We start from the raw sequence: 24,940 nt of genomic DNA on the forward strand, positions 1-24,940 counted from the left end.
TTGAGTATTCCCTGGGGAATTTTTTGGCGACGCCTCAGGGGCGAGCCTAATAGTATACTTTACGCCCGTTCTGTAAGAATTCCCAGAATTGTCCAGGCATGTCTGGAATGTGTTGAGTATTCCCTGGGGAATTTGTTTTGAAGTTACCTTTTCCTGTCTCCCTGTGTTAATTTTGAAAGTAGCACATATAGTAACCAGTTTAATTTGGCAATTTAATCACACTATTTGTTTGTCATGTATTTGTCAAAAGGTATATGTGTGAAGTAAAGGGATAGTTATGTCTGTTGATCTACTAGTATTTTAGCTATATCTTTCGCCAGGGCTTGTTGCAATGATCTGAAAATTTTTAAATAAGCCTTTTTTACAAGAGCGAATAATACGTTACATAAGATACAACTGGAAATAGAAATATCAAAACTTTATGTTTTAAATAAGTTGTATTTTGTTTGAAATAAGAACAAACTGAACACAATAATCCTTGAATTTTATTACATATGATTTCAAATATTGAATGACTCAGTTGCAAGCCGCTCATATGTCTTCAGGTTAGGGACTATTTAAATCGCCAACGTTGGAAAAGAAACAGACAATCACATTGTGTTTTCATCTCTTTTACTTTATTAACATGACAAGAGAAAATAAGATAGTTAATAAAGCAATGTTATGGAAGATACATTTCCATATTGTACATTGAAGTAAAATATTTGTACAAGTAGCAAATCGTTTACTTGGCCATTCATGCCACAGAAATTCTAGAACTATAGACTGAATGTCAAGCCTGACTAGATTGATCCCCACGATTGTTGGTTAGGTGGATACACAGCATTTGAAAGCTGCTGTTACTGCCGTTCAAGTTCAACTCTTTCTGATGACTGTTGTCTTTATTGTCATGCAGAGCTGAAAGAAACAATGTAGGATTAGTAACACCTTGATACATGTTGACAGGCTCGATCACCTCCTTCCATGACAACCATAATCAACATGTAAACATGTATGGATGTCTATCAGTTTTATTTAGATGATTGAAATGTCATGCCCTATCATAAAATGTACAATCTAATTGATTAAACCAACGCACCACCCATCCCTCTTCCCCAACTCCAAACCAAACATGGGTTTGGTCTGGTTTTCAAGTACCTGGTCAAAATACTTGGGCATTCCAAGTTCAGTTTTTAAACCAACCATCTCAATTCAGTATGAGTATAATGACTATGTAATATGTGGGCTTGCTATGATGCATATGGAAACTGAAACTTAACATGCAAAAACTTTAACTTGGAGGGGGTAGACAAGGCTTGTACAGGTGTTTTGTATCCCTCCCCATTCATCGTAATCGAAAAAAAAACAAGGAAAGAAAGAAAAGGAAATGAATGTTACTAACCATGTTGTCCACGCAAACTGTTTGAACAACCTCCAATGTAACTTGTCCTCCTGATTGGTCGCCCGGTTTGGCTGCTCCAGCCTTCCTCCATCCTCCTATCCTTATTATCTCTTAACTCCTGAAAAAGCAAGCTGATGAATAACTCACAACTTTGGTTGTACAGAAGTTTCGTACATGACATGCAACTATTTTTTGGAAGTCAGAACGTGTTAGGGATTGATATTCCTATGATGTTCGGTGGAGAACGGAAGATGACATATATCTTATGCTTTCTATGGTTACGTTGTTCAACCTTACACTTGAAAGCATTTCCGATCCAAAAGCTAAACACGTCCGTAACTGGACATGTAGAAAATTCATTTTTCTTCTAGAAGTTTCTCATTATACATGGGCATGGTCCTCCACAAATAAATAAACAAAACTCCTGCAACTTTAACTTAAATCGATGCACATTAATGGGCAACTGAACTGTTCGGAAAATCTGTAACTCACCGGTGAGGGATATTTGTGTCGGCTGAGCTTAACAGGATATTTGTGACTTTGTAAGTTTCCAAGAAACATTTCCATGTCGAAAAGATAAGGTACTTATCATCTCTCTTTCAAACTGTACTTGTAAGTTTGCACAAATCAAAATCCGTAAAATCTAAACGAGCTCATTGTGAGGTATATGGGGGAGGGCAGGGGTGCTACAATTCAAATCAGTTTTCCATCACTCAGTGTGAAGACATATAGAAGACTTGTCGTTTGTAACCACTATGTTGGACAATAGAATTAATGCAGACCACGAAATAACGTAGTGATCAAGCATAGAAACGGCAAGTTCTATGTGTATAGAAAAATATGCGCCGTACAACAGGTTTAGACCTAGAACTTCACTAACCTTCAGACCGCTATCTGAGTCTCTGACGGAAGGTGTGGGCGCCTTCCTGGCTTTTTCCTCGGCTCCAGACGGGTGGAGGTCGACGCAGCGTTTTGAACAATGGATGAAACTTCTGATGGTCAAATGGTCATATGGCGTCCTAAATGCGTGATTAATTGATCGACTGTCGTTTGCCCTGCCCTGGTTCCGCCTTACCGTGGTTGGTTGGTCGGTGGTTGGCTACGCCTTACTGTCGTTCACGCCCAGCTGTCGGTGGTTAGTTGCGCACTGCTGTCGTTCACGCCCAGCTGTCGGTGATTGGTTGCGCACTGCTGTCGTTCACGCCCAGCTGTCGGTGATTGGTTGCGCCCTGCTGTGTGGGCGTTCTAGAAAGTCACGCCCTGAGATCCGGAGGGACTGATACTAAAATTCCACCAGCTGGATGCCAGATGTCAACACAAAGACTTGATGTTATTTATAAATCCTTTATTCACCCTCTCCTTGAATATGGTGACATTATATGGCATGGGTGTACTTAATGTGATTCCCAATGATTAGAACGAGTCCAAATATGTATACGAATACGAATGCGCTCTTGTACTTTCAGGGGCTGTATAGGGGTCTTCGTCTTCTTCGCTCCTTGCTGAACTAGGTCGGGAAAAACTTTCCGATCGTCGTCATCTTCACCCGCTGATCATGTTCTACAAAATTAATCATAGCCATACTCGCCAGTAATACTGAAATTTTGGCTTGACCCAGTCTTAGTTAGCAAACGTTCCAAAACTTAGTATTACTTGGTTTATATATTGCTTGTTTATTGTACATATTGCTTGTTTGTATCGAACTACCCAAATGCTGTATCTTCAGATGTGATGTTGGATATCAGCTACGTATACTTGCTAGAGTGGATCACCTCTGTATCCTGTGTATTCTTCAGCCGATTAATAAATGAATAAAAAACACACACAAATACCGACCCTTCAGCTATAACCTTCGCCAGGGAGGGAAACACATGTTCCGCCTTTTAACTGAGGGTCTTACTGAGCGGGTCTTTAGTACATTTTCCTTAGGGGCATGTTGGAATTGACACGACAAACTAACTGGCCAGTGCAGGTACTGGGAGCAGTCTGGCATCTAGGCTGTATAGGAATGATTGCTTTGTTCATCCCTCAACCTATTTTTGTTGTGTTTCTTTGCGTCCGGTATGCATCTGTGTTTCCACATATACTAGTATATATTTTGGCCGGCATAACTCAAGACGTGCAAGAAGCTACGGATAAAGCACGTTGAAATCACTATCTCCATGCATAATGGAATGATAGTTATTGGCCTGTCTGTTGGTTTGTGTTTCTATCATACACATAAGAAATATAGCTGCATAAAACACCAAAAAATTGGGTCTATAAGTGTTTGTTGAGAAGAAAACCGTTAACATCGCTGTCGTCTGGCGACGTTGTTTTCCCGCCATTTTTTTGGGCCGCGATGGTGGCGGAACGATTCAACGCACAGCTTTGTAACGCTCTAACATGTGATTGGTACCGTCTATGAAAAGAAAACTGTATACAGAGATGGCGAAGATATTTCCCAATAAGTAGACGGAGTATTGTTGACGTAAGCGGTGTCGTTTTTACCTTCGCCGAGAAGGTTATGCAGAGGGTAGCGTTTGTATGTTTGTGTGTTTGTAACGTACAGCATAACTCCAGAAGGCTTGGATGGATTGTCTTGATATTTGGTAGGTGGGTAGATCTAGATGAGACTAGGAAATGATTAGATTTTGGGTCCCCTAGCGGCTTGTTACGGTACTGCAGCGCAACTTCCTGTTCTGATATCTCGTGTTCTGGACATGCTATGAAACTGATTTTGAGTGGTAGATAGCTCTATGGGCAGAGAGTAAGTGGTATGGGTTTGTGCCCCCTAGCGGCTTTTTTTGGAACTGCAGGAGCAGGTTTTGGTTCAGACTTTGAAAGGGAATAACTCAAGAAGGGCTTGATGGATGGTCATGAATTTTGGTAAGTAGATAGCTTGAGTGATGACGTACATGATTAGATACTTATTATGTAAATCATTATCTAATTTGCATAATTAATGAGGAAAGTTTATACAGCCGCCAAATTCCATGGTAGGACTCTCAAACATGTGACATATGTAACTGAAGAAGAGAGAAATATTAATAGATATCAATTATGCAAATGAAGACATCATTTGCATAATTAATGAGAAAATACTATAACTCAAGATGGGCTAAATGGATGTTAATGATTTTTGGTATGTAGATAGCTTACGTGATGCTTTGTCTGATTGGACGATAATTATGCAAATCGGATTCTAATTTGCATAATTAATGAGACAATTTTAAAAACCCGCTGTGTTCCATGATATGACTATTGAAATATGTGACATTTGTTACTGGGGAATTTTGATAGATAAAAAATATGCAAATGTAGGTCTAAGTTGCATAATTAATGAGAAACTACTATAGTTCCATACAGGTACATGATGCCAATTTCATACTTGTGTCATTTGGAAGTTATGTGACTATGAACATCGTTGAATCAAATTATGCTTATAAGGACCTCATTTGCATAATTCATGTTAAATGTTACTTTGTTAGCATAACCTTCTTTGTTAAGCTCATACTTTTGTTTTTTGGGTGAAGAAGATCAACTGGTATGATTTATAATTGATGAGAAACACTCCTGATACGTCAGTCAAAAAGGTTAAAATCATTTGGCGAAGGTATGAGGTTGTGGAACTCTAGTTTCGTAATGATTTTGTAAGTCTGGTCGCATGCAAGACGTACGTCGGGCCGCGCGCACAGTGCGTAGTAGCCTATTTCCCGTGAAAACATGAGCTGGGATGCGCTGGACATAGCCCTTCTCACATGACGTGAGAAGTGCACACAGTCAAAATGTTCCGGTCAAAAGAAAGCTAGAATATAGCAGACTTCAAGCCTTATTTACATTTCCCTAGTAACTTCATCACCAACTTCCGAAGAGAGCAAAATAACCAAAGCGTGCTAAGTTAGGCACACTATCTGGCGTAGCACTAAATCAGAAGGTACATTCGTGAAAATGTCTCACAGCGTCTTCCGCATGTAACGCGGAGCGTGAAGGGCCCATGAACAGTATGAATACATTTCTTGTCCATGTATGTTCTTTAGATGAATGTGTTCAAAATACATTCATTAAAATATGACCATTCTCTGGCAACCAGCAATGGAGCGCCGTGAGTTCGAGTGCGTAAAAAAAACGTGACATGTTAGGGCACCCCCCGTTGATATATACTCACTGTAAATCTCGTCATTGTCGAAAACAGGCCCAAAAGGCCCAACACATGTAACTGATACAGAGTCCAGCATCATGGAAAAACAAAGTTTATAGTACTGATACAAATCTACCACTCAATTATCACGACCATACCAAGTCCATGTCACAGGATGTTCGACAATCTAATCTATCATTTAAAGTGCACACGTATCAAACCACGCCACCAACATTTATCAATAGCAAACCTTACACCGTCGCCGAGGCAATGCTTTTTCATTGCCAATCTTATTTTTTTTAGAAATCTTTGAAATCTTTATTAGAGATACCACGGTCGCGGACTCTAAATGGTAGAGTCCGAATTAAAATGGTATTTACATTTCTAAAAACATGGGGTACTGGTATTTACACATTGCTTCTAGGCGAGTATCAAAGACTTCTCAACCATAAAAAATTGGGATTGAACACAGGGCTAGAGTTAGTTTCACTATTTGCAAAACATATATCTCTCTCGTTATATATATAGTCGTCTAAACGGATAAATGTGACCCTTTAGATATTACTAGTAGTAAGAGATGTTGCTGTGGAAGGTGATCAATCATGTTTGTTTAAAAGTTCAGTCATGTAGGGGATGGCGGAGTTTTTGTGGCGTTTCGTTCGGCAGGTTGGTGTGTCCAGCTTATCTGAATTTCGTGTCCGTCGGCCGGATATCTGGCTTCTTAGCGGTGGGAGCCAGTCTCTGAACTCTGAGGTTAACAGTTTGTTTGCAAAGGATAGGCAAAGGTTCACTCGTCGTTCCGACAAGGACGAGAGGTTTAGAGTGGCCAGTGCCGAGGTGTAGTTTGTGTACTTTGTGCCAAGAATGATCCTGCACGCTCTTCTCTGCAGTCGTTCGAGTCTTCCGGACTGGGTACTAGTTAGGGAGGAGTGTCACACAGGCGCTGCGTATTCCACAGAGGGTCGGATGTACGCGGTGTAGACAGATGCGAGATCTTCCGTTGAGACTCCAAACCTCTTTAGTCGGCGTAGCAGAAAAAGTTTCTTGTTCCCGGTAGATATCATACAGTCTATTTGAATGTCCCATTTTAGGTCATTTTGGATGGTCAGTCCGAGTACTTTAACGTGTACTACTGTTTCTAAGAGCTGTCCATCGATGAGGAGAGGTCCAGGGGTAGGTGGGGTTCTAGTGAAGCAGACATGTAGTGCTTTGCACTTACGACAGTTCATCAACATTTTGTGTTCTTTGACCCAGGAGTCGAGGCTGTTAAGAGAGATCTGCAATGTGCATTGTTGGCGGATAGATCTCACCTGGGTGAGATTCATATCATCTACGTACTTCCACCTGTTTGTAACGTCACGTAACGCGCTATCAATCAGTGAAAGGAAGATCAGCAACTTCAATGGGAAACGTTTGGGAGACAGGTAAAAATGATAACATTGGGGCGTGCTTGGAATGCTCTACATCCCTCTTTAATAACATCATAGTTGAGTATATTAAAACCGGGTTGAGGATCGTAAAAGTCAGCATCTCGTTTATAACATAACAATTTCGAAACAGAGGCTTGCAGATGATATCTTCAGCTTCTAGCTGAGTTGGTGTTAACTGTACGACTCCGCGTCTTCGCCATTAACCCGCTGCTGTCCCCATAAAAATACTTGTAACGTGACCTCATGAAATAAAGAATAGTCCATAAGAGGTCTCTATGCACGATCATTTACCGTTACTAACAACAAACAGCCCAGATGTAATATAAAGATTCATCCTAGCGGCCAGTGACTCTTAAGTATGGCAGAAACTTGATATGGATATCGTTGTCATGGTAAAAGCTACCCTCAGCCTAAAAGTGTTTAATGTTGGATTTCTTAACTGCTGGACGATTGGGTGCCAATGTTAAGGTTTACTTGACATTCAAAAGTGTTGTGTAACTATCCTAAGTAATATCATTTGACCATCTGATCTTTATTGGCACTTAATGCGTATAGTATTACCTACTTTCATGAAAGTCTTCGAAGTAATTTTAATGTTCACCCGTCCGGACAACCGATTTCTGACTGACACGAGTGACGTAACTGCCGCCATCACAGGAAGATTTTAACCGGTTTGACGTAAGTGGGAAAATCGGACGCCGCGTAGAATGGACAACTTTTGTACTGAGAATTCAACACAGTGTAAAAAGTGTAAATAAAGGGATACCTATTTCTTACCAATGACCTGAAGGTCATTAACCCACTGCTGTCCCCATAAAAGTACTTGTAACGTTACCTCATGAAATATTGAATAGTACATAGGACCAAAGTCTCAATGCACGATCACTTACCGTTACTAACAACAAACAGCCTATATGTAATATAAAGATTCATCCTAGCGGCCAATGACCCTTACACCACTTAACTCTTCTATCTGGCAGAAATCTTGTGCGGACGAAATGACTCACGCCACAACCCCCCTCCCCCTCCTGATAAAAACTATACAACCTCATTTTATAACAGCACATTGCCCGTATACAGACCCAAACTCTAGATCTATTTAGTCACTGTAAGGATAAGGTTGATACATCGGGCCTTACGACGATAGCTACCATATTGTCTTACCCACACGAACCCTAATATTAGCTCTAACAGAGTGAGCAAACTGTACCTTGGTTATGCAGGGTACTATGGACGCTGTTGCTACTCAACAGACACGCCCGGTATAGTCTGGATGTCACCCGAAGACAAAACCAATGTTTGCACAAGCCCACGCCTTATTACCACACGTCAGTCTTCTCTATATAAGTCCCAGTCAACCGTACACTACCAGCCACAATTAGCAGAGACATTGTAGAAGGCACACGCCGTGAGGAAGGATTATAGCACAGTTTGGATTCAAAGTTTTGTATAATCTCGTCTTCGGATTCTATTCCAAAATGGCGGACGGATGCTGTGCGAACTGCAGCAAGGTTATGCTGTTCATTTTCAACAGCATCTTCTTCGTAAGTACCTTTGTTAATATCGTACTACCGCTACTTTTCTTCTTCGTTTTGGTGGAAAAATTAAAAGAAGAAGAGACCGCTTTTTGTTGTTTTTTTGCTCTAGAAAAAGACGTTGAAGGTAAAGAAAATGGGAACTGCGTTTTACCTGGTGTTTATCATGTCAATAAGTTTTGCTGCCCCGGCCCCGTTAATTCCATGTCTCAGGCATTGGTGATAGTTCCACAGATCACAAGTAAAACAATAAAACACTCTCTCTCTCTCTCTATTTCCTTCTCAGTTCAAGATATATATATATATATATACATATATACATCATAAGGCGTATGATGGCACCGCACAGTAAGATAAGGCTTCTCTGATGGACTTTCAACACTGGTCTTTCTCCGTGGCGTGGTCAGAACCAAACTGCTGAGTCATTCAATCGATCCATGAAGAAATTTCGAGTTCAATAAAGCACTGATTACCGGTTTGAAATCGAAACCACAAACATCATACCAGTGACATCGAATGTCTAAATTATTCTAATGCCTTAAGTGTGTTATTTTTTTATTTCATTTGACAAGTACAATTCAACAGATTTGTGGCGTTGTGTTGGCGTTATCTCACGAAAGGTTTTTGAGTTACTTTTATGAAATCTTATAGGTTGCCGAAATATTTCGCAGTATCTCTATCCGCATTTCGGAAAATCAAACTCTGCTTAATTAAATATAGCTTTTCGTGCAGTGATTGTTAGGGTGTTGACCCGGAGGTTCTGGTTTCGAATTCCCAGACATGCCACAGATGTTTTCGGGAAAGGCATTTTGCACGACTTTCCTACATTTGTATCTCCGCCCAGGTGTGAAATGGGTACCTGACTTCTGTTGGGGTGTGGAAGGAGAGGGTTGGGCTCCGCCTTCCAATATCGTACTAGACACAGTGGATAACAAACCACAACCCTACGGCCTCAAAAAGCCCACGAGACTACCTTTACCTTTTTTACCTTCCCCCCAGCTGGCAGGCCTGGGCCTGTTGGGTGCAGGTGTGTGGGGGCTGGTGGACCCTTCCCTGCGGAACCTGCTTCTCCTGGACCTCAGCTTCTTCAACTCCGTGGCCATCATGTGTATCGTAGCCGGCAGCCTCGTCATTATCGTCTCCTTCCTCGGCTGCTGCGGCGCTATCATGGAGAACAAGTGTATGCTGATCACGGTAAGGCCTAAGGATGAAATACGCCAACAATAATTACTCAAGCATCTGGATAAATTTTTGAAACAGTCAGACGTTTCAGACAGCATCCGCTGTCTTTCGCCAGTGACTAAGGAAAGATCTGGCAGAACCACATTTTGCCTAAGCCTAAGGAACATGAATTAGTGCCAAAGCTCGAACCAAAAGATATTCAATATTTTAACAGAAACAATATACTAATGGTACAGGCAACATCAGTGTGAGATATCCATAGTGATTGTCACAACATCCCCCATTGTGTGAGGTCAACATTTCAAAAATTGAGTCGAAAGTCGTGTACAGCATTTTTCTGGCACTACTCTGCCGCCACACATATATTTGTCTTTAATGAAGTTTTGTGCTCCTTTTCCCAGTTTGCTGTGTGCCAGTTCCTCATCTTTGGACTGATGCTCTCAGCCGGAATTGTGGGGCTTGTTTACAAGGATAGGGTAAGTCCATGTGATCTTGAACCAAAATAAAGGTAACAGCTAGCTTTTTCAGCATAGCTACTTTTTAGGACTTTGATATCTCTTAGTCTGAAGCGATATTTATTCATCTATCTATTTATCTATCTATCTTTAGCGTGGTCCCTTCAGTTAACTGTGTAACTGATTTAGCCATATAGTAATTAATACTTCTTACTTTTTGATTCTAAGCTTTGATACGCAGAGACACAGCGGTACTTCACCACTTAATTAAACCAAAATGACACAGACCCGGTCATATTTTTTTTTATTCATGTACATGCCAGGGTTGCCGAACTAGCCGGATGCTATTACTAAGGGCGAACCCATGTATGGTCATAGGATTGTAGGTCTTGAACCACTCACTCACTTGTAGGTTTTGACCAGGTCTTAATAACGTTTGTCCTTTTTGTGACGTTGTTTACCCAGGTTGTGACGGAGCTGACAGCCGCAATGGCCACAGTCGTCGACGGCTCCGAAAAGTTTGAAGACCGTTCAACTGACTTCCAGACCTCCATGACGAACCTGCAGACAATCGTACGTGGTTCATTCAACCTCTGATGCCTTTAGTTACAACATAGCGGGGAGATAATGATAATATTCAAAACAAACCACTTGTATTCAAGCAAACTTAAGGTTCATGTACGTTAGAACTAGTTGTTGTAACAGTTTTGTGGCATTTTATGAAGACATTAACCTTTTGCGATAGGAATCTGGAAACAGTTGCCTGTACTAAAATGTCAGTGTATAGACGTTTTTGAATGCATGGTGGCTTTATGAAAAACACCATGCTCAAACAGTTTTCCGTGCGTCAAAGTGTTCCGACTCTTGTTGTCCGAAGCAAGTTGACGGCTCCTTATTTTTACCCTGAAAGAAACGAAAAACACATGAGAAGAGTTAGATATTCATGTAGACATATGCAGGATGCTACTGGATTCTGGTTTGGTTTCGTTTATTAGATCTCCATTAGTGTAACACCACTATTCTTCCTATTCTCCAAGCAGAGGCTTCGATCGAGAGGGGTAGTTTTGTCCGGGATTTTTTACGTCCCTCGTGAAGGAAGAGGGACGTAAAAAATCCCGGACAAAACTACCCCTCTCGATCGAAGCCTCTCCTTGGAGAATATATTTTTCTTTGAGTCTATTTAAAATCATACAACTAACAGCAACGGAAATATACAGCATACATATACAATAAACAGAAAAGTAACATAAGTCGAACTCAAAGCCAGATAAATAACAAGTCAGGGTCAAAGATGAATCAAATGTACTGCAAACTATACAAACAAATGTACATGTGAAATTAAAAACTTGACAAAGGCAACTCAAATTCGGATAGCGCTAATTGCTGACCTTTTCCCGCCCCAACAGTTCAAGTGCTGCGGCTACAGCAGCTACAACAACTGGAGAAGCCCAGGCGCTGTGACGTCATGTGACTGTAGCGGGGAGTCGACGGCGGACGCAGCCACGTACTGTGATGCTACTACGCCTGCGTACTACAGGGTGGGTTGGGCATGCGCATTTGTCCCCTACTGGACACCATTGAATGATTTACTGTCTGCTTCCTATTCCCGATTTTGAGAAATCACAAAATGGGTTTCGTAGTATTGCATTGTGTTGCGAATGCAACTTTAGCTAGTCTTCATACGAAACTGATTTCCCTGTATGTTCGAATACTATCTAACGGTCACCACTAGTTTTGCTCTCTTGCGAAATTGGTACGAACTGCAGTTGAAAAGATTGACTGTGCTTGTTTTCTCCAGTCTTGCCAGAGCCTGTTTACCGACTACATGTACTGGGGCGTGCAGACGGCTGCTATCATCGTCATGTCTCTCTCCAGCATCCCGGTAAGTCATGTCATTCAGTACATATTGTTACTCCGGGAAGGAGGGTAACCTCATGAAGGAGTATTGTAAATAAAGCTGTGCGTACGTTCGCAGCTAGAACTCACGATCCCGTTGCTGCATTGGTGTGTAACTTGGCATGTCGTCTGCTAGGTTGCGCTTGATTATGCCTGTTTTCTTTTACACCGTAAAAAGGTTATCGTTAATGTAATATTTTTGTTTTGTTTTGAAATTGGCGATCCTGGCATCGTACACAAGCATATGATGAAATGGAAATATCAACGTATACGACGACAGTACTAAAACTGAATATGATTCCTTGTACATTGATTTTTTCTAGCCATTCATCTATCAATCAATAAGTAACTGGAATAGAACAGATTGTAAAGACAATTGTCGGACTATTATTATCAATTGTCACTAACTAAACTTATCAATCCTTGATTTACAGCTGATCGGATTCTTCATGACCCTGTGTCTGGTCAACGGTATCAGCAAAAACGACGTCGGGCCTGTGTAACCATAGCAACGGTTGCTCATTCTGACATCATTTTTTCAGGGATTTCGTTTTCAATTCGTTTAGATGTTTTTGTTGTTTTGAAATTTTTTATTAATTTCGGTAATATTTCTGTACCACAATTTTCTTTTCCACAATGTTTGGGGTTCATGAGTGACTTTTACGATTGCCGTGAAAGACGTTTGCAACGTTTTCAATCTAATTCAGTATGTTCATCATAATTGTGATATAAGAAGTGTTCTAAATTTTATCTTACATTAATTCGGCATATAATCCGTTGAATAACTTGTATAAATTGTAAATAGGCAGAGATGTGTCCTTTGAATGGTTTCTTTAAATGTCAGTAAAATTTATGTTGTCTGTATTGCGATAGTTGTTGGCAATGCCTTATCAATGCAATGTGTACATAATAAGCTTTTTGAGGTGAACACGTCTTCGCTTCTATGAAATAAACTTCAAGTTAAAGTATATTTTTGTTGTTGATATGATAACATTATTTTGTTTATCCATGTCACTCTACATGGGAAAGACTAGAAATGCATTCAGTCATTTGCATGAAAACTTGAACCTCAGTATAGGGTGCGGCACCATCTGAACACTAGCCCAAGAAAAGGAAGTTTGGGAGAAGTTGGCAACTCATTTGCAACCTATCACAAGTAGAATATTTTCTTATCTTTTCTTGGGACAAACTTTACTCTGGGAGAATTATCAGTTGTTTAGCCTCAGTGCAAACTGCCGTCATGGCGTCTCCATGACAGGGTTCCGTTACAAGGCCATACATTGGTCAATATTACTGGTCACTTGGAGATAGAGGCACAGAAACGCCACCACCCCCTCTATCCGGTTACAAGACATTCAAACGGCCACTAGCGAGCTAGACGGCTTGCCGGACACAGGTCTAATAGCAACTAAACCAACGATATTTCAGAAGTTCGCGATCGTTTGTCCTTATTTTATTCCAAGATGGCGGATGGATGCTGTGCCAGCTGCAGTAAGATTCTCTTGTTCATTTTCAACACGTTATTTTGGGTAAGTGCAGATAACCTCGGACTTTTTAAAATTTTATTTCCAGGGTTGTTCGTTTTGTCATACCAGTCTAAGATATCTTCGAATGTCTTCTTAGAATGTTTGTAGTTGTTCAGACCAAATTTCTTTGTACAAATTGCTTTCAAGCATTGACGGACGGAAAATACATTCCATTGAATGTGCGTAAAAATGCACTGCTATTTCAAAAATATTGAAAAAAGACGTTGCTGTGATGCATATCCAAACATCCTTGAGGTCAGAAATCGTAAAATAATTGAGGTTATTTCGCCCTTTCGCGGGCTATCATGGGAGTAGCACGGTTACCTGGCTACAAAAGACTGGAGTAAATAAAGTTAAGTATATTAGGCAGCAAACCTAACCAAACCTGTCAACCGACTAATTAAACTATATTCCAATGACTTTAAGAACCTATGCGTTGGACGTAGTAACCAAACAGCTTGAAAACAATAGTGTCGTGTACTCTGGTCAGGATATTTGTTTGCTGTTACCCCGTTCATATATTTGACGAGTGCTGAGATTCCGTTTATAATGTTGTGTCGTTCAGAAGTGACGTAATTGAGGTCATTAAGGTCAGAAAAATGGGGCCAAGCTGCTTGTTAGGAGAGTAACGTCATGGACTTAGTATAGTCTCCACCAGACTAACTACGCCGGCTATAGGGAGAACATTTGTCAGGGTTTCATTAGAAATGTGATCTTCACAGTGGAATGACTCTACTGGCTAATTTTCCTTTTTCTCAGAATTCTACGATCCATACGCCCGTAGCTATAGGAATAGGAGGGCCTGGTGGAGGCCAGACTTAGTACTGGTAGTTTGTAGCCATGTTTATGTTTTTCCCATCATGCAATATTGCAGTTTGTTATGACGACGTCGCTTTGCATGATGACATTATTTACTTCTTCCTGACGTGGCAACCGTTTCGAGTCCTGTGTTTGGCTGGTTTGTGTAAAAAAGCTCATTAGAGACTTTTAAATAGCGTTTTTTCTGTAATCTGAGAGATTACTATATGTAGACACCACATGATAATGTAATCTACGTTAAGAACATGGCATAAAGAACGGATGTAGCCTTATTAGTATTACGGACCAAAACGTACAGTACAAATACACAAAAAGAAAGGTGTACATGTATTTTTCATTTGAACATGAGAGAAAAGGAGGGTGCTCACAAAATGCGGAATATAGCGATTATCGATCAGCAGATCTAGATATACGTTGATGAAGGTTAGACATCCAGGTAATGATAATATTGTTATAATATAATAATTTTATGATATTAATAATATATATGATAATATAATATTATTTTTATTATAATAATAAAAGATTCGCCAGAAAAAATTGCTCAAGCAACTGGATAAAATTTTATCCAGTTGCTTGCGTAACTATTTTTGGAAGATCTAGAGATGTTCGCCAGGAACTGTGATGTGAAATAAGTCTTTCAAACAGGACATCTCAAAGCCTTCTTTCTCTGTCTAGTTGATGGGAGCCGGACTCCTTACTGTGGGGATCTGGTCCCTCCTGGATCCCGGCTTGAAAAACTTGACCCTACTCGACCTCTCCTACTTGAACGCGGTGTCGTACATGTGCATCGCGGCAGGGGGCGTGATTATGGTGGTGGGGTTCCTGGGCTGCTGCGGGGCCATCACGGAGAACAAGTGTATGCTCGTCACGGTAGGAATGCAGAAACAATCCATTTGCTTTACTTTGTGATGCAAATACACTTAAATGTCTCCTATCAATACGTATTTTACAGTATCATCGACTACAATGAGACAGATCAGCCGCTTCAGATAACTTTATCCTGAGTTTTTTGGCGACGCATCAGGGGTGGAGGCATTTATAACAGCACTGTGATCGCTTTGAAAGAATTTAAAAAATTACACGAATGAATTACCCAGGGAAATGGTTTTGAGGTAGCTTTCGGCTGTGCGGTTTATGGACGGAAAAGGAAACTTCAATTTTTAAGGTCTTTGTTGATTTGTATGTGGAAGATACCATTTAGACGAACTTACTACTTAAGGCACAGAAATTGGCTGAAATTGGTACCAGAAATGTCGAATATTATACATATTGGTAACGATAGCAACAAAAGAGTAATGGTTACCGTTATTAAAAACTGGTACTTTTCGTTATTCACAATATTAAAAAAAAACCTTCCTGTCTTTAAGTTCGCGATTTGTCAGTTCCTCATCTTTGGTCTGATGCTGTCTGCTGGAATCGTCGGTCTGGTGTACAGAGACAGGGTAGGTGGAAATACATCTACACCTCATAACTAGAGCCTCTAACAGATTTTACGATCGATTAATCAACCAACCAATCAACCGACCAACCGATCAACCGACCAATCAATCAATAGATCAATTTACTGTTAAAAGCAAGAGACTGGCAGCAGTGGGCTGAATTATGCATTGTTGTACAAACAGAGAACCAGTGTGTTAAAGGAGCTTTAGATTTTCAATTACGTATGAGGATTAGAATCAACATGAAAATTACACAGGAGATTTAGCGTATTGTTCTATGTAGTGTGCGTACCACACATAAATTCAGCCTCTCAATTGCAAGTACTTCGTTCTTTCTTGAGTGTGCTGGAATATACTTAGCTCTTTTTAGTGATTGATGCGATATTTTTCTCCACAAACCGTTCTAAAAGTCAAACTTGAATGGTTTGACAAAAACTTCTTTCTTTATCTAGTTCATGTATATCCATTATTTCCCCACAGGTGTCCAAAGAGTTAACGTCTGTTGTTAATGACATTGTCGACAGTACCACAAAAATCGACCAAAAACCAGAATACTTCCGCGACGCTACAGTGGCACTGCAGGAAACCGTAAGTATCATGATGTTGATTATTAGAAAACAGATATTTGTAGTTTTTGTAAAGACAAACCTCGAATCTATTATAGAAATGATACCATTGAGTATATGTGAAACTTTTTAAAGATATATTTCTATTCTTTTATTAGATTCGGGACAACGTGTTTTCTGTGACGTTGGGTTATTGAAATCTGTTTATTTGTTTGTTTGTTTTGTTGGTTTGTTTGTTTGTCATCACAGTTCAAATGCTGCGGCTACGACAGCTACAACAACTGGCAAACTCCATCCTCCGTGTCCTCATGTGACTGTAGCAGGGAAACGGACAAAGATGAATACTGTAATAGTAGCAACCCACGCTACTACAGGGTTTGTGGAGCTTATTCGTGAAATTGTTCCTTCTAAAAATCAAGATTTTTTTCTTAATATCAATGAGCTGTCGCCTGTTTGCTTCTTCATGGTATATGTCGAGTCGTAGCAGACTAAACGATTTTTAAGATGACTGCGCCTTCTTTCGGAATCGAGCTGAAATGCAGTCACAGACGTAGATGCCTTTCGTTGTTTTCCAGTCTTGCCAGAGCCTTTTCGCTGACTACCTATCTTGGGGTGTGCAGTTGGCTGCTATCATCGCCATGGCTCTCTCGGTCCTACCAGTAAGTTTCAATAAGGTTTTAAATATATTTTGCTAACCGACGATGAAGTCGTGACCTACACCGCCGGCAACAACGAATGGATTTACGAATAGGAGAAGGCTGCAAAAGTGCATAAAGATATGTTTATGTTGAGGGGAGCCACACCTCGAGCACGTTAAAGAACCCATCACATTTATCGATTAGAGTAGGCGTCCATCCTGGTGTGAGTGGATCAAACCGTAAAACCCTGTCTTACACAGCTTGTACGTACTGTACTGTATAGAACGGAAGTGTTACCCCTTTTCGCTGTTAGTGTTCTCAACCGTACCGATAACGTAAAACAAACAAAACAGTGTTATCGAGATTCATGTATATGTGTTTACTATATGCTACATATTGATCGTCACAGTAACTGATGCTTAACATCATCATGTATTTATGTCCAACGAATGCCTATAACTAATATTTCCAACTAACGTCTGTTGTTAATCACCAGCTGATTGGACTGTGCATGACCATCTGCCTCATCAAAGGTGTCAACAATGACGTGGGAGTGGTATAACTATGATAAAGACCAATCAACGATTATGAGTAGGACATTTTGAATAATTTTGGCTATGTTATCAAGCCTTTATACGTGAGCATAGTCATATATATCCTCACCTATCGTACGAAGCAATGAATAATCTAATATGTACAGAGGTGCAGTATCATCATCTTTTATCATGATTTCCACTATTGCAGGGTAGTATTCATAACCCATGATATCTGCAAGGGCTCATAATTTCTGTTACATAAATTATATCATAGATGAGCTTTTGAACAAATGAAAATGATATCCGTAAGGCCATAGGACCGTAAAGAGTATATGGCCTCCGTAGGTCAGTACTGACCATGGTAAAATCCTAATTCACAACAGCCCTACAGCATCGACTATGGCTAAACAGCCCTATACGAGAATGGCAGTCTCTGCCACAAAAATCACATCTGTAAGCTGACTCAGTTCTGTTGCAAAGCTCTTTTCTGCGGATCCGCTTTTCTTCTGCGCTGTGCATCAGTTTGGCTTACCTGATTTGAGCTGTCTGGACCGTAAAAGAGTTCTAGTAATATAAATCACTCGATAACAAATGCATGGTGTCTTTGCAATAAGTTTGACAAAACACCATTAGTACGTCTGGCGTAGGCATATTCATTATCAATATTTTTGTAATTGTGTGAGCAATAGATGGTCATATACGCAAAAGGAACCGTAGAAACAGTGGAACATAGTCGTGCTTTGCAGCCAGATAGGAAGTTATGAGTCATAAAGAGTTTAGAGCATGCAGTGGACTTTACGTAAGGTCTCACGATTAAATACATTTTAGTTAGTCCCTAAAACGTGTAGCTTTGTTTGTGTTGGACATTCGTAGTTTTCCGACTTATCTTTACTTCTGTATCTTAACAATATGCAGCTTATAGATATTGTGCCTTTCATGTTGAGGTTTGTGGTAAACAAGAATTCAATTAAACGTGGTGTTTAAACTCTAAGACTGTGTTTGTGTCAGTTGATACTTCATGTACCTGGATACGGCTTGGAGCGAGGGCCGGTTTCCGAGGAGTAGAAGGTATGTCTAAATATTCGTGCATGCCCTTTGTCCGGTCATCAAGATAACAACGGCCACCGGCCGCCTTTATTCCAACATGGCGTCATCCAACCAGTTTCTCCTCCTTTGTGTTTTAACAAGTATCCCAGGACCTCTGAGAAATATTTTCATGTGTATAAACTTATCAATATGTAATAACAATGACAGCAACAATCCTGACAATTGTATTCCATGTATATACCAAAGGGCGTCTGGATTGTGTTCCAGACCTGATATAGATTTTGTATACTTAGTACAACGGAAACTATAGCACCTATAACAACGGAGACTATAGATAACCACTACGCAATCCTGTATAACATAGGTGCTAAAGATTGCTCATTTTCCAATAAGTGTCAATACCTTTGTACCAATAGTCTTAGTAGTCACGCCTAACAAATGCCAGATAATGCCTCTCTTGCTGTGCGCAAACTTTGTGGCGCACGTTATCATAACTGAGCAAATATATCGAGTAGTGTTGCCATGGCAATCTGTAAACAAATTGACCCGTGACTTAAAATAGAGGCTGTCGTATGGTTTTTGCAACGTTTCCTTGAGCTCGGAGAGGACACTGCGCACCGGTTGCCAAACGTTTTTGTATCTTTTGTTGCTACGATCTTGGTCAAGTTGTATTATATAACATGGGCTGCTGTTCGGGTATCATCAGAGTACTGCTCTTCGTCTTCAACTTTGTGTTTTGGGTGAGTACCACTAGTTCACGCAGTCCTTCCTAACACCAACGGTCTGTTAGCTGTTGCGGATGGTTGAAGTCCACATGTTCTTTTTAGTTAAATTTACATACTAGTTAGTTTTGTATTTGTTGTGACATATCAAAATTTGTGGTGTGAAAATCGTTCCGGGTTGAAATTGAGCAAGGTGTCGGTCAGAAGATATCTGTTGAGAGTATGCTTTTCATTTTCCATCCTGATCTTCGTATGGCGAATGTTGAAAGGAATTTCAAAACATATCACATTGTAATTCTTTATTCATGCATCGTCTTTTAGACATGGTAGAAATTTAATACAAAACGTAATGTAAGAGAACAGACGAGGAAATCATTCGATCAGCCAAGGACCTTTCAGGGGGAAGCGGTAGTAGCACCGTGGGGGTGTAAACGTGTTGTGGTATCTGAGCAACCATGCAATGTTTACCTGCCTTAGCAGCGGACAAAGTGATACCATGCAATGTTGCCAATGGCATTTGTCGACGTAGAATGTTCGTTGATGTCGTTTAGAATTGGTCTGTCGCTGTGGTGGTCAGATCAGACCAACTGGAAGTGAAAACATATTGTGTTGTTTCAATTGGACGACATTATTCAAATGTTTATCATCATGGCGTATGTCCATCTTGGACAAAGTCAGTAACGAACCAAAACACGCAAAAACAACCAACGACCGTCGACTACACAATAGCTCAATGTTGGCATGTATTAGTCATAGACTGCAGTTGCACGGACACGGAAGTACATGGAAGGAGAAGTCTTTCAATATACACGGAAAAAAGAAGTCTTTCAAAATACACAGAAGGAGAAGTCTTTCAAAGTACACGGAAGGAGAAGACGAAAACCATTCCTTCTTGAAGTTCCTTTCTGCACCTTTATAATGATTTATAAATAATACAAATTTGTACACCAGTTCATACGATTAGGTAAGCGTACTGTCCATCTTTGGGCATAGGTCACGGAAAAGATTCCTCCATCTCATGCAGTGATGCTTTATACGTAGCGGTAGTAAAAAGACACCAGTACAAGTAGCAACCGTTATTGTTCCCAGACAATTAGGAAGTATAAACAGAGATTGAAGTTCAAACTGATCTCCAAGCTGATCTATCGGTATCTTTGCCATCGATAGATCTGCTTGGAGATTAGTTCAAACGTCTTGTCACAGTCATGGAACATGGCATAACCTATCCTCTTTTGCCTCTCAGCTGGTAGGTCTTGCCCTGCTAGGTATCGGGATCTGGCTGTTGGTAGATCCGGCCAGTAAGGCCATCCAGAGCGTCCTGTCGTTCTATGGCATCGCGGTGTACATCATCATCGCGGCGGGCGCCATCACCACGGTGGTCGGCTTCCTGGGCTGCTGTGGGGCCTGCAAGGAGAGCAAGTGTCTCCTCATCATGGTAAGTAATGTTTCAATTGATCAATATATAGATCAGTCAGTCGGGGACAGTATGAATGTTTTGAATAGATAGATAAACATCATGGTATAGATTCTCTAATCAGAAGCAGTCAAATTCAGTGTACAATAATATTTCAAACGTTACTGATAAAACCCTCCGACCTTTCGTATTCAATACCTTATCATAACTCATCTTAATTTTTGGAACAAAGGAACACTTTATCCCCTTATTCATCAGGATTGCCAAATGAGACGTGAGGTAACAGATGATGGTTAAAATTTATCACACGCTCGTAGAGCCAGATCTCACCAGAAGGTAATGTTGACGATGACCAATGAGTGGAAAAGATTGTCAAAAATGATTGAAAAATTGGACATGCTTCAGTCTCAGACCATATTCACTGTAAATGTTTTTCTATCCTGCAGTTTTCGATATTCCTCGGGATCATCTTTGCCGTGGAGGTCGCTGCTGGCATCGTGGCTATCGTTCAAAGAGGTCTGCTGTCAGATCTGATTACCGACAGCTTTGCCGACATCTTAACACAAGGGCAGAACTTGGAAAGCGTGCCAGCATTGGTCCTAAGTGGTGTCACAGCCATGCAGACCGGGGTAAGACGTTATGGCTCGTCGTTATTGTTGTTATACTAGTTTGGCAGGAGGGCACCACAGAAAGATGATCAGATCAAATGTTGTTAATTCTGATGATATAGACTACAGGGCAACTTTCTTATAAACGGACGAAAACAGCAATTCGGTTATGATTTGCTTTAAACAATTGTCAAGCAACTTAGCATGTAGTACTACATGTGCTATCTGCTGTAGAATATTTCGCTTCCGATTATCAACAACGATACGTAAAGACGTTTTCATTCTCATCTAGATAACTCCAGAAACATTATTATTTTTGATTTTGTTTGTAACAGGTTGGTCATGTCACTGGGTAGTGCCTTCTCCAGGCTTGGCCGCACAGCATTTTGATAACTCACATAAAGATGCCGTTTGTACTTTTATCTCAAAGTTGTAAATAATACGATTGTCTGTTTCCAGCTCAAATGCTGTGGACTCAATGCCACGAGTAATTGGGCAAACCCAGGCGTTGCCGAAGGTTGCTCCTGCCCGGTTCCCACACAAGGTTAGTTGAGTTGAAGATCTGTTAAATTCAGAGTTCAAAATCTGATAAACGCAGCGTGAATGGAGTGTTCTTAGTCCAGATATAACCAGTTTATAGATTGCAGTGGTTAACATGGTTGATTAACCAATAAATGAACCTAGAAATCATCTCATCATCAAAAAAATGTATTTTTGGTTCATTCCTCATTTATTAGGGACTTTAAGATGAAATAAAATCATCTTTAATTCCTTTGATTTTCATAAGCTTTTGAGACATAATGTTTATCTTCAAAGTATTTGAAATCAAACTTCTTCAACTGCCAAATAGCTCAAACTCAACTACGCCATTCACTTCACTGCATACTGTTATCAACATACTGTTCTAGAGCAATAGCATGCATATCATTTGATAGATTTTTTTCTACTGTTAGTCATAGGTTAGATTAGTTCTTCATATTTGTTAGCCATTCGCAATTGTTCAGCTATCGTTTGCGTAAGTTTCTCTTTCTTGCCTTTAATGCCCACGGTCTTGATGACGACCATTTTGGCATGTTGGGAAAGTCGTGTAAAGTGCCTTTCCTAAGGGCACAGGATCCGTGACACCGCAGGATTCTAACCCGGGACCCCTTGGTTCTGAGCGGAACACGCTGCCGTTGCGCCACACGACCCCATAAGTTGCCATACATTGTACCAGTCACAATTCACAGTCGCGCATCTTCTTCTTCACTCGTTTATTTAGCTCTGCCCACAGCTCTACCCGGCATCACCACGCCTGGACCTACTACTGCACCTGGAACAACTACAAGTGTGGTTATGACAACTTCCAACGGCTCCGCACCCATCACTGTAGCACCTGGCGGCGGCGGTGGGGGTCAGGATCCGAACTCCTGTGTAGGAGGATTGTACCCGGTAAGTGTGACATAACCTTTAGCATGGATAGATGTTATTAGATTAAAACAATATTTCCGATCTTTGGCTAAGAGTATCTAGAAGACCTAAAAAAAAGCACATTCCTCCCAGAATCACAAAACCCACTAATCATCAAAAACGTGGGACTTTTTATTAGCCACTGTCTCAAAAGAAGAAGTCAATCCCCTCAGTAACCTGTAGAAATATAGGTTATATGTATAGAATAGACACTTGTTACCCTTGTTACCCTTTTACTGTTTGTAACCTTGCAATTAGCCTTCGACAATAAATTTGCAAATTTAAGTTATCATTAAGTCTCACATCGTGACGTTGAGATTCTGAAAATCACTTCTTTTTCTATTCCTACCAATTGTTATGATATTTCGTTGATTTTTAGGCGAAAATGTCCAAAAATAAAATCATTCTAGATCTAGCAAAGTTGATCATTGGTGCAGTAAATCAACATGTCGTTTTTTAATGTTACCCTTGATTGAAATAACGGATGTGATAGGTTTAACTTGGTTTGAGCCATCATGACTATGTGTACACACCATAGTCTACAAAAAGCATGCTTGAATGACACATGGTAAACATTATCAGTCAATTGCAAAGCTAAGTGTATGATAAAAGCTAAGACGCTTTAGTTGTTTATAGCTAAGACATCACACATACTATCCTATATCGTGTAGCCACCTTTTGTACTGTTTCTACATGTTAATTTCCTTATGATTAAAAGTCTGTTATTTGTCGCTACTCTCTCACAGCCATGCGAAGGCAAGTTGCAGACCTTCCTTGAAGACAACTTCCTGATTGTTGGTGTGTCAGCTCTGGTGTTCTCCGTCGTCCAGGTACGTACATAACCATGGCAGCAAACAAACAAACAAACAAACAAACAAACAAACAAACAAACAAAAAACGTTTCATCAATTTAGATTTGAAACACGTCGAGTTTAATTATCATTTATGTGAGGCAATAATATGTATCTCAGGGAGCACCATATCAAAGGATTTCGAACGTGTGCAAAAAAGCATCCCATTTTGCAATGTAGCAATTTGCAAAAATGCCGTTTGATTGCAGATGTCTGTCACTGTGAATTCAAGATAGTACCCCATAAAGAAACCACATTTTATCTTTCTGTTGTTAAACGCTTGCTGGTAGATTACATTCACCTGTTGGCCGATTAGTCCTTGCCTATCAACTTTGTTATTAATCACACGTACTTGGCCATTAATGTTTCGTTTGTTATTATTTCAGATTATTGGAATCTGCTTCTCCTGCATCGTCATCAAAACCCAAAATGCAGTTGAATCAGTCCCGGCTTAGAGGAGTGTAAAGCACATACAAGTTAAATCTGGTTGTAAAATGACAGCCAACAACCCACACATTAAAACAGATATAACATTGTTCCTCCATATTAAAAGTTGGTACATGTAACAGCAAAATGTAGCACTTACTATTTTTGCATTGAGAGATTTACTTCCTGACGTATACAAATATATGTATATTGATCATAATGATAAATTATTTCAATTTAGCATGGTTATCGCAATACAGGAATGCACCTATATGCTTTTATTCGAGTTATAACAAAATTCACCTGAACGTTTTATGTATTATATCATATGGTCGAGATATTCAGATAAACACGATGTGCCGGCGTGAAGGATTTTCAAAGTAGGGAAAAACTCTAGTAAAACTATTTGAAATAGTAACAACTTTTAATCCAATCCAATTTACACCGCCTGAAAAAGTATCCTTTACTCATTTTGACCACATGTTTCGACCATCCAGTGTTCAGTGTTGTGATAGATTTAGTTTCATAGGTACATATACATCGTGTTGATCAGCAATACTCAAATGTACATGTGTGGCTGTTCGACTTTGGACATAAGATGTTGTCTTCTAAAAGTGGAATATTTCTTATGAGTGCATCAATTTTTCGATGGTCTTTGATATAGCTTCTCTCACCTGTATAAATATCTAATACGCTATTTGACTTCATGTTTCCCATATTTGGTGTTCAGTGTGATATTCGTAAATATACATTATGTTGTTCAGCAATATTGTAACTCGAATGTGCTGTTGTTCGACTTTGGACATATAATGTTGTCTTGTAAGAGTGTATTGTCTGTTGTTATAAGTTTACACTCTGTTGTTGGTATTTACAATAAACGATTTCAAATTGGAATAA

At 40.0% G+C, this 24,940-nt stretch overlaps 3 protein-coding genes across 3 annotated transcripts; all 3 read left to right on the forward strand.

The window, feature by feature from the left end:
* Positions 1-8,296: 8,296 nt before the first annotated feature.
* On the forward strand, positions 8,297-12,943 carry LOC136429942 (tetraspanin-8-like). The gene is made up of 7 exons (XM_066420126.1): positions 8,297-8,475; positions 9,466-9,660; positions 10,050-10,124; positions 10,569-10,676; positions 11,510-11,641; positions 11,902-11,985; positions 12,434-12,943. The coding sequence occupies exons 1-7, from the start codon at positions 8,410-8,412 to the stop codon at positions 12,500-12,502; spliced, it is 729 nt and encodes a 242-aa protein (XP_066276223.1). The 5' UTR covers positions 8,297-8,409; the 3' UTR covers positions 12,503-12,943.
* A 222-nt stretch (positions 12,944-13,165) lies between these two features.
* Positions 13,166-18,517, forward strand: LOC136429943 (tetraspanin-8-like). The gene is made up of 7 exons (XM_066420127.1): positions 13,166-13,528; positions 15,023-15,217; positions 15,715-15,789; positions 16,267-16,374; positions 16,602-16,727; positions 16,928-17,011; positions 17,487-18,517. Exons 1-7 carry the CDS (start codon positions 13,463-13,465, stop codon positions 17,550-17,552), a joined length of 720 nt encoding a protein of 239 aa, XP_066276224.1. The 5' UTR covers positions 13,166-13,462; the 3' UTR covers positions 17,553-18,517.
* A 602-nt stretch (positions 18,518-19,119) lies between these two features.
* On the forward strand, positions 19,120-24,940 carry LOC136429944 (CD9 antigen-like). The gene is made up of 7 exons (XM_066420128.1): positions 19,120-19,313; positions 20,539-20,730; positions 21,156-21,338; positions 21,777-21,861; positions 22,579-22,748; positions 23,513-23,596; positions 24,004-24,940. Exons 1-7 carry the CDS (start codon positions 19,254-19,256, stop codon positions 24,070-24,072), a joined length of 843 nt encoding a protein of 280 aa, XP_066276225.1. The 5' UTR covers positions 19,120-19,253; the 3' UTR covers positions 24,073-24,940.

Source organism: Branchiostoma lanceolatum, chromosome 3 (genome assembly GCF_035083965.1).
Source record: "Branchiostoma lanceolatum isolate klBraLanc5 chromosome 3, klBraLanc5.hap2, whole genome shotgun sequence".
In the NCBI taxonomy this organism is placed as follows: domain Eukaryota; kingdom Metazoa; phylum Chordata; class Leptocardii; order Amphioxiformes; family Branchiostomatidae; genus Branchiostoma; species Branchiostoma lanceolatum.